Raw genomic sequence first — 10,320 nt, forward strand, 5'->3', positions numbered from 1 at the left:
AATCTCTGTAAATGTTTATGAAAATTAATAAAATATAATTATAGAAAAAAAAAGACTTTGCTATTGTTAGGTTAGGCAGAAGAATAAAGAACATTTTTAATGGGTACCATTTATTTATTTATTTTACATCCCCAGTAACAGTCTCAATTTGCAAAGTAAAGTTTCAGGCTATAAATTCTAAATCTCATTGTCAGTTCTTATACAAAAAGTACACAGCAGGTATGCCAGGAAGCCAAATCTGCAGCAAGCAATTAATTCCCTATTGTTTTCTTAGAGTCGAGGGAAAAAAATCCTGAGACAAACCAAAAAAGCTGGTAATGGCAGCTTTTGATTAAAAAAAACACCCCCGAAACAAAAACACTCACAATTACGGCATCTCTTATGGAATGTATTTGCACAATTAAGTAATAAAAACCTAGATGATGATTTTAAAAGGTGATCCTTATCCTGCAAAATTCTTAAACTGTCATAGCGTAACACATAAATGGGACAGAGCTGAAATACAATTAAGTTTAATCTCTCAAGAAGGACCACAATTCTGGTGTTGTGAGTACTACATCAGAAACTCATTTTCATCTGATACTTATAAATTCTTTCACAAAGAAAACTAAGCATTAAAAAAGGCAAGTCTTAAGTTGCATGAGGAATGATGTCATCTGCTGTGGAGTGTAAGTAGTTATCTAAAGTGGGCTGAACTTAAGCATAAGAACACTGAATGCCTAGCATCCACGGCTATGTAAAGGCATTTGGTGTCAATATCTTAAAAGATTAATATCCTTATGAGAATATCAAAGATTTAGAGAATTATCTTCATGAATAACTTTAAATATCTATGGCTTCAATGGTCTGCCCTACTGCTGAGGTAGGTGGCCAAGAGTCATTAAAATATAGCAATCTTTTGAAAATCCCTAAGAAAATTCTTGCATACTCAGTTGGTTTCTTAAACCTGTCTGGTTTCTCTTGATGCTGACACTTTTTAGAAAGAGGCTGCCTGAGCAGGTGTGCAAGATTGCCTTCATGCTCTGGCTGAGTAGCACCGCATGTACTCTGTCATCCACGGGTTATCTGAGGGAGAAGGCTTTATTCTTCTGTTTCTCTCCACATCCACAGAGTGGGTGCGTTGCCGCTGAGCAACCAGTTTCCTCTTTTCCACCTGTCTTCTGTTCTTGGCTCGTAATGCCGATTCATGAATCTAGAAAGAATTTGAAAGTAAAATAATTTAAGTAGCTCTTGTACTACTTTTTTTAAAATTTATTTTTATTTTATTATTTGTGTGTATGTACCGTCAAATCAGATCTTACTGGTACAGGAGGAGATTGCCCCTCCTTCTCCGGCAGAGCTTCTGGTGGATTTGAACGGCAAATCTCTGGAATTGCAGTGCAGCTTCTTGCCACTAGGCCACCAGAGTTCCCCACTTGTACTACTTCTTAAGAATATTCACAAAGAAGACACAGATCTTTTGCAACAAGGAGTTACATTCTAGTCTATTGATATACACTTTCCCTATAAATAAAAGTAGCTTCTAACACTACACAGCATAGGCAAGTCTGGAAGACATTATGAATGAGATGATGAGTCACAAAAGGGCAAATACTATCAAGACCTCTACTGTGAAAATAGGAGGGTGACAAGGAAAAGAAATAAAATTAACAATGAACACTTAAGGATTATGGAAAGGAAGGATCAACCTGGAATGGATACTGGACGAATGCGGAGGGAGAAAGGGAGAAGGAAGGAGAAGAAAAAAATACACATAAGGCCAGCAGGGATTAGTGGATGGATGGGGAGAATAAAAGGCAGACAAGGTACAGGGAAGAGTCTGTAAGATGCTGTGATCAATGCCAATGATCTACTCTAAGTAGTGTTATAAAACAAAATATATATATATATGAAAGACTGAATAAAACCAATTGAAACAAACAAACAAAAAAGAACTGCTAGAAAAGCTGTTTGCAGTGGAGTCAAGGCTTTTTAAATAGTACTAGTGACAAATTAAGCAGTAGGGTATTCTGCCCCATTGACCCTGATGTAAACAGTAGGCAAATGCTTTTCATGTGTTTCTAGAAACTGATTCTGGAAAACAGTTTTATTTTACACCAGTATACTAAACAATCATAAAAATTCTCATGGGATTTTTGCTACCTAAGACATTTAACACTTTAAGACATATACACAGATTGTATTAATATTAATTGGATGGACCTGTTAGAGGTATTTTGTTAAATGATTCCCTTTGAGTCTCAAATATCATTCAAAGTAAGACCATCTGCCAGGGTTCAAAAATCTTCTGTTCATTATAATTTTTAATGTAGTATTTAATCAGACTTCAACAGTTTGAGGATCTTCATTTTGCTGCTTTGAATGCATTCTTTATGTTAGGCTTGGGTGATTCCCGCCCCACCCCACCCCGTGTTTGTGTGTGTGTATGTGATGTGAAGGAAAATTTACAGAACAAATTGTTTTCACATTCAACCATTCATACACATTTGTTTTATGGCAATAATGATAATGTCCACATTGTAACCACACTCTTCCTGATAACTCCCTTTGATTCCTCTTTCCATTCGGTTTCTATCCTAACCAATCCTGCTTTCTGAGCTTTATACCTGGGAAAATACTGCCCTTTTTCTCTTGTATGGTTGATTGCTCTAGAGAATGAGTTGCTCTGTGGTATTCCTATTCACCTTATGCACTAACCCCAATGGTTTAGTGCAAAATATACCAGGCTGCTAACCAAAAGGTCAGCTGTTCCAATCTACCCTGCTCCACAGAAGCAACTGGGAAGTGTCTTCCTGTAAAGGTTTACAGCCTCCAAAACCCAAAGGAGGCTTGCTAAAGTCAGAGCTATGAGTTGATGGCAAGGCATCAACTGGAAGTTGAGCCACTGGTGTGAATTCTGTTCCAGGCTCCATGGCTGACTTAGGGGCTCAGTCTGTGGGATCCTACCAGACTCTATCAGACCACAAGCTTAGTCATTTTTATATTTTTCAGTTAGATCCAAAATTTTTCCCCCTCAATAACTTATCCCTGGTAGAGCAGTCTGAGTGGCTACTGGGCACTGTCTTGTTGTTCTGGTCTCTAGGTTAAGAGAGGCTCAGGATTGCACTAGACCTTTGGTTACGAGCATTAATATAACAGAGATCACTGTTTAGGGATGAATCACAAAGATCTTCTCATCTGAAATGTTTTCAGGACTTGACAGTCTTGGGCAAGACTAAAGCAGAGAGAACTAATATTAGAACAAATCTAGGTATGAGTGAGCAGGAGGGAACATATGCTGTTAGCAGAATAAGAAAAGCCAAGGCATTCAATGGGAGATATCTGGAAGTACAAGAGAAGAGCAACCCAGTAGCAAAGGTATCAAGGAAACTCTCTGCCATGGGATCAACCCTGCACAGTAACCCCGTGGGGCAAAGTAGAACTGAAGAACTGGGTTCAGTCAATTTGTCAGCAGTCAAGAGCTTACCCTAGATACCATTGGGACTAACAATCAATAATAAGGGAGTCAAGGAAATACTAGGTTATCAAAGCCCCCAAAAAACAGACCAGATACCTCTTTAGCAGTCAGACAAATACACACCCACACCTCATCACTCTGACCCTTCTTGAACCTTCTGGCCACAGAGAAACTCAAGAACCCTAATTCATTCACCAGCTTGGGGTCAGTAAGCCCTTTCAGATCCTAACTCCCACCCAGGTCCCCTTACCTACCTGCTAATCAGCATCCATAATCCTCTTGTTTGCTAGTCAAATGCCCAGCTGTAGGCCTTTCTGGCCCAGGCTATCATCACTACAAAGCCAAAGTACCCATGCCTTGGGATATGAAAATCAATAGTCAGACTGTTGTCCAATTTTGCCCCACAAAGGAAAAAAGAAAGGCAAAGTGGCACAGGCCCACCTCATGCATGGGGGCAGATGCACACACGTTGTGAGTTTTCTGACTTCCTGTGTCTGTCTGTTTCTCGCCCCAGCCATAAAGAGCAAATGGGTGCTTGTTTTCTCTTATTTTACTTGATGATCCTTGAGGATTTTTGGACATTCTCCTATTTCCTCTGGCAAACAAAGCACTTGGTTGTTGTCGAGGTCCTGCTCTGCTAGAGAGTTTCTCATTTTCCTTAGTTTTGGTTTGTTGTTCTGGTGTTTCTTCTACTTCCACGGGCAGTTCTTTTAAAGGAAATAGACAAAATTAAAGCATTTTAAAATGAGCTTTACATATAATTATTTTAAATATTTGAGTTGAAAAATTTATAATGCTTTATTAAGTCAGTACTATTTTCATTCTCATAGCTCAACTTGAAAGTTTCACTTAAAGCAAAATTAGAGATACAAATTAACATAATAAGTATCAAACCATTTATGGTCACCTAGAAACTAACAAGATCTATTCCAAAGCCATCATTTTCTCTAATATTCTGAGATTTAGCCTCTCAATGAAATGCTGAAGGTTAGAAAGCACAGTGATCTAACTGGGGCCTTCTCTATGAATCCAAGACAAGCCTAGTCATCTCAATGTTCTTGTTTCAGAGAACACTTCCAATTGGTAGCAATCACTCAGCATCTGCAACGTGTTAGCTTTAAAGTCACTCAACCCAAGTTCCATGTTTCTTCTTTTTGATGTTCCATGATGACCAGAAATGCCCTTTATGGGTCTTACATGTTACTTGTACAAGCTCAGTGGTTCCCTTGGTTTTAAAGGGACAAGTCACAATAGGGAGGCGTTTCCATAGTTACTAACCTGGATACACAGCCAAGTGGTCCTAGTAGAAAGAATAAGAGATAAAGGATCCTGTGCTAAGGGGCCTTCCTCACACTGCAACAGAAGTGACTGTGTGAATGGAGCCCACAGCCCACACAGCCTGGACTTCGTTCTCCTAAGCTGGGGAAGCTGGCTTTCCCATCTGAGGTGAACATCAGAATTGTTGAACTCCAAAATTGGCTATCTCCTTTAATGACCTGGATGTTTGGCATTCACTGTATACTCTTTGAAGCCTACAAATTTCAGCCTAAACTGTCATTTGACCAAGACTCTTCACACATCTATGACTATTTCATTTACTCCAGATGTGGAGACTTTAGATGCTCCAAAATCAGAATCATGTGAAGATTTCATAGACTCCTATTACAAAAGCTCACCACTTCTTTTACGTTTTGCTGTTGTTCTTGTTTGCTTCCATGTTTTCTTTAAAGCAGACAGGGCAGCCACATGTTAGGAATAAACCATCAGTACAGATCATCTGTCACTCCTGCCTTCAGAAACAACCTGAAAAATGTCCGACTAAGTAATTTATTATAGTCCATTCCAGCTCCTCATCACCAGTACCATGTCTTTATGTCCTGCAAATGAGTTATTTGGGGATAAGGCAGGGCATCCTTCCACTTTAGCATGAAGCCCTAAATCCCTGTGTCGGTCATTTGTGTCTGTGAGTGATGTGTCTAAATCCTTTCCTCTTCTCTGCATCCATAAATAGGAGGAAAAGAGGGCAAATTAGGAAGAAGGAGGGCGGATATTTGTGTACATAGTTACAATACTAGAAAAGAGTGTGAGGGGGTGGAGGGGTAACCTCCCAGAAAGAGTAGTTAATACTTTAATGGACAAACTAAAACTAGCCAAGAATAGATGAGGAAAGAGAATTTCACAAAGTTTCTATTCTGGAATGTAAAAAGTTTGGAAGCCATCCTTTCCTGCTAGGACAAGAGAAATTATGTCACAAAGCAAAACCAATACCGCTTTAAATATCTAAAAGGCAGTAGCCTGAGCATGAACTAGCTTAAGAGAGAAGAAAATTATTGGGGCTCAGGCTTAGGGTACCCAATACTCACACAGATATTTTTACTTCAGGTAAAGTTTCAGCTTAGGGACTAAGTTCACTAAAAGACTGAGACCTAATCATAAAATCAGAGAATGCTTCCCTTCCTCCCACACCTTACCACCACAGAGATTTACAAGGGATTACTACTGTAAATCCCTCTTATCAAATACATACTATCTAGCTTTAACAAAATAATCACAAGGCGTGATGAAAGGCAAAAAAACCCCCACAGACTAGAGAGGGCAAACACTGAGTCAAATTCAGATATGAAAGAGATTTTGGAGTTATCAGATTGGGAATTTAAAATAACTGATTAATATGGAACAATAACAAATGCAAGAACAGATGGCCAATGTAAACAAAGAGGTGGAAATTCCAACAACAACAACAAAAAAAACCCAAACCAAAAGGAAACACTGAAATTAAAAACACTGTAACAGAAATAAAGAATGTCGCTAGAAACATCTGAAAATGAAAAATGGAGAGGAAAAAAATCTGAAGACATGACATCAGAAATGGGAATCCTAGAAAGAGAAGACAAGAAAAAAAAATCTGAAATTAAAATGGTTCAGAACTGTTCAAAATTGTTGACAGATTGTAACACAAAATCAGGCTGCTCAGAGAACTACTATAACACACAAAGGTATACTGTACCTAAACTATGTTGCTGTTGTTATGTGCCACCGAGTCGCTTGTGACTCGTATACTATACTCGTATACTATAGAGAATAATAAAAAAATTACCAAGTTAGAATTCTGTAATCAGCAAAATTCTCTTTCAAAAGTGAAAAAGAATAAAGATTTTCTACTTGAAAGAGACCATGGCACCAGGGATATCATTACTGCTGTCACATGGATCTTGGCTAAAAGTAGAGAAACCAAGAAGGATGTCTATTTGTGTTTTATTTACTATACAAAGGCATTTTAACTGTGTGGCTCATAACAAACTATGGGTAACATTTTGAACTACATGCTTTTCGGAATCCAGCATATCTTCTTGCCACCAGCCCACAAGAGCTCCCTTATGGCTAACATTTTAAAGAATGTGAATCCCACAACAGTTAATTGTGCTCATGCAAAACCTATTCTATACCTACATACTCTGATGTCTGAACAGAGCAAGGGAACAACAGTCTATGGCTTAAAAATCAAGAAAGGTATGCATCAGGACTATGAGAAAAGACTGTATCCTTTCTCCATATCTATTCAATCAATCTTCTGAGCACATCATTTGAGAAGCTGGACTTTATGAAGAAGAATGTGGAGTTAGGATCAGAACACTTAACAACATGCATTATGACACAACCTTACTGAAATAAGGAGGACTTAAAAACGTTTGCAGCTGAAGATCAAAGACTTCTTTAATATGGATTGCATCTCAACGTCAAGAAGACAAAAATCTTCACCATTGGACTAACAGACAACATCATGACAAATGAAGAAAATATTTCAATTGTCAATGATATTATCCACAACTGATACCCTTGATACCAAAATGAAGAAATTGAAAGACTTGTTGCATTGGCAAAAATGCTTGTCAAGAACCTTTCAAAGGTGTTAAGGAGCAATGATGTAATTTTAAAAACTAAGGTGCACTTTATCCAAGCCATGATCTTTTCAATTACTTGTTTAACAAGTGGGACAATAAATAAGGATGACGAAGAATGCCTTTGAGTTTTGGTGTTGGAGAAGGATACTGAATATCACATGAACAGCCAAAAGAACAAATAAACTGTCTTAGAGAAAGTGCAACCAGGGTGCTCCTTAGAGGCAAAGATGGCAAAACTTCATCTTACCTATTTTGGGTATGTCATTATGAGGACATCATGCTTGGAAAGGTCAGTGGGAGAGATGGACAAAGTAACTGTAACAGTGGGCCTAAGTATATTAGAAATGATGAAGATGACAAAGGATAGGGAGGGCCGGGTTCAGGTCTGTAGTTCATAGGGTTACTATAGAGGGAGGAAGAAAGAAATCCCGACAGGCAGAGAAGAGGGACCCCAAGGGACCTTGAAACCCTCTGCCCACATCCCAGGTAAATGTGGAGTCCCCAAAGCCACGCGGGATCCGTTCGGGCTCTTGGGCAGCAAGAAAGCCTATGTACACAACAGTTCTACAGGACACATCACCTTTGCTCAGAAAGCATTGCCACTGGACTTAAGAGACACCGGTGACAGCATAAGAAACTGTCAAAAGCCGATGTATTTGAAATCACAGAAGCCAAGGAAGCTTCAGATATAAGCTATCAGATCAAGGGTGGGAAAATGGGAAATGGATGTTGATGGGTGTGGGTAGAAGTGGATGGGTATCCTGGCGGATGGTGGAGCAGGGAAATAAGTGAGCAAAGACACGTGTGCCAAGGGCAGGGATAACACTGATACGAATGGTTAACTCCACAATAAGGGCTATATCTTTCACTTTTCTGTAAAACGCTGGTCTGTCTGATACTTCTCCAAATCTGAACATTCAGATTAAGACAGACTAGGAAGAAGGACTGGCCATCCACTTCTGAAATAGCAGGCCTCTGAAAACCATATGTACAACAGAACACATGTAGATAACAGAAAGGGAAACTGAGGTTGAGCTTTCAGGTATGGAAATACAAAGGAAGAGGAACAGTTGTAAGCAGACAGCAGTGACTGGAACATAGAATGTGAGAACCATGAATGTTGGAAAATTAGACAATGTTAAGAAAGAAATGGAACGCATAAATATTGACATACTAGGCATTGGGGAGATGAGATGGACTGGCATGGGTCATTTTTTAAAAAATTATTATTAAATTTTATTAGTTTTAGTGAAAATTTACAGAGATTTTGGGTTGTCATTCATTCATTGTTGCACTGTTTTCTCTACCCTCCTCCCCAGTTCGTTTTTCTTCCCTGCCCCGAATGTGTTTTAATTGTCCAATTGCCACAGTGCTTGTCAAAGTCAGTTCTGATTAATCTCCTTTGTCAGTGTGTCCTTTGCCATTCCCTATCTCTCCTCCCTGAGAGACTCACCCTGATTCATAAGGAAAAGGGGATGGCGTATTCTCTTAGCTACTTCCTGCTGAAAAGGGACGCTGTAGGTTTCAGGATGAAGATCTTCTCTCACTACTCTAAAGGGCCCCTTTGGCAGTAGGAAACACATAGACTATTATGGAGATTGATTTTGGAATTTAGATGCACTGTTATCAATTGTGCTTAGCCGTACATGTTCATATCCTTGAAGATGTATCATGGAAGTGTTGCAGCCTAGAAGATACAAATTTAACTAACAAGTTAAAAGTACATGAGTCAAAAATTAAAAAGCAATAATATTGGCATGGGTCATTTTGAGTCAGATGATCATATGATATATTACTCTGGAGATGAAAAGGTGAGGAAAAATGGAGTTGCTTTCATAGTTAATAAAGCCATTGCTAGATCCATCTTGAAGTACAATAGTGTGAGTGACAGGATAATATCCATACGCATACAAGGAAGGCCAGTGAATATCACTATCACTCAGATATATGCACCAACAACCAGAGCCAAGGAAGAGGAAATAGGAGATTTTTACCAACTTTTACAGTAGGAGATAAATCGAAAATGCAGTCAAGATGCATTAATAATAATGGATGACTGGAATGCAAAAGTTGGGAAAAGAGAAGAAGATTCAGTAGTTGAGAAACATGGACTCGGTCGGTGACAGAAATGGAGCTCGAGAGAGGATGACTGAATTTTGCACAATAAATGACTTATTCATTGCAAATATGTTTTTAAGAGACATAAACATGGGTTATATACATGGATTTCACCTGATGGTATGCAAAGGAATCAGATAGATTACATCTGTGGAAAGAACTTCTGGAGAAGCTCAATATCAGCTGTGAAAACTAGGCCAGGAGCTGATTGTGGAACAGACCACCAACTACTCATATGGAAATTCAAGCTGAAGCTGAGGAAAATTAAACCAAGTCCATGGGAACCAAAATATGATTCTGAGTCTATCCCACCTGAATTGCAGAACCATCTCATGAACAGGTTTGAAGCCTTGAACACTAATGAGCAAAGACCATATGAGCTGTGCGAGGATATCAAGGGTATCATCCAGGAAGAGTGCAAATGGTCATTGCAGAGATGGAAAGGAAGAGAAGACCAAAATGGATGTCAGAAGAGACTCTGAAACTTGCACTGGAGTGCAGAGAAGCCAAAGCACAAAGAAGAATTCAAGATACTAAAGAGTTGAATAGAAGATTTCAAAAGGCAGCACAGGATGACAAAGTAAAATATTATATTGAAATGTGTAAGAAGTTGGAGTCAGAAAATCAAAAGGGCCGAACTCGCTCAGCATTTCTTAAACTCAAGGAACTGAAGAACAAAATTCAAACCTCGAATTGCTATAATCAAGGATGCTTTAGGCAGAATATTAAATCATCCAGGAAGTATTAAAAGAAGATGGAAAGAATATACTGAGTCACTGTATTGAAAGGAATTGGCAGACACAGAAGAATTTCATTAAACAACATATGAGCAAGAGCCTATGG

The 10,320-nt window shown here is 38.8% G+C and overlaps 1 protein-coding gene across 1 annotated transcript in view; it reads right to left on the minus strand.

The window, feature by feature from the left end:
* Positions 1-1,015: 1,015 nt before the first annotated feature.
* The window catches only part of LOC102850986 (centriole, cilia and spindle-associated protein-like), a 28,430-nt gene continuing 19,125 nt past the window's right edge, over positions 1,016-10,320 (minus strand). The window contains exons 3-5 of the mRNA XM_006902070.1: positions 9,859-9,883; positions 3,899-4,164; positions 1,016-1,192 (exon numbers count right to left, since the gene is read on the minus strand). Of these exons, the coding sequence (XP_006902132.1) occupies positions 1,016-1,192; positions 3,899-4,164; positions 9,859-9,883 (468 nt within the window). The remainder of the gene's footprint in view (positions 1,193-3,898; positions 4,165-9,858; positions 9,884-10,320) is intronic.

The sequence above is a fragment of the Elephantulus edwardii genome, unplaced genomic scaffold (genome assembly GCF_000299155.1).
Source record: "Elephantulus edwardii isolate Elephantulus edwardi_28Jun2011 unplaced genomic scaffold, EleEdw1.0 scaffold00363, whole genome shotgun sequence".
In the NCBI taxonomy this organism is placed as follows: Eukaryota; Metazoa; Chordata; class Mammalia; order Macroscelidea; family Macroscelididae; genus Elephantulus; species Elephantulus edwardii.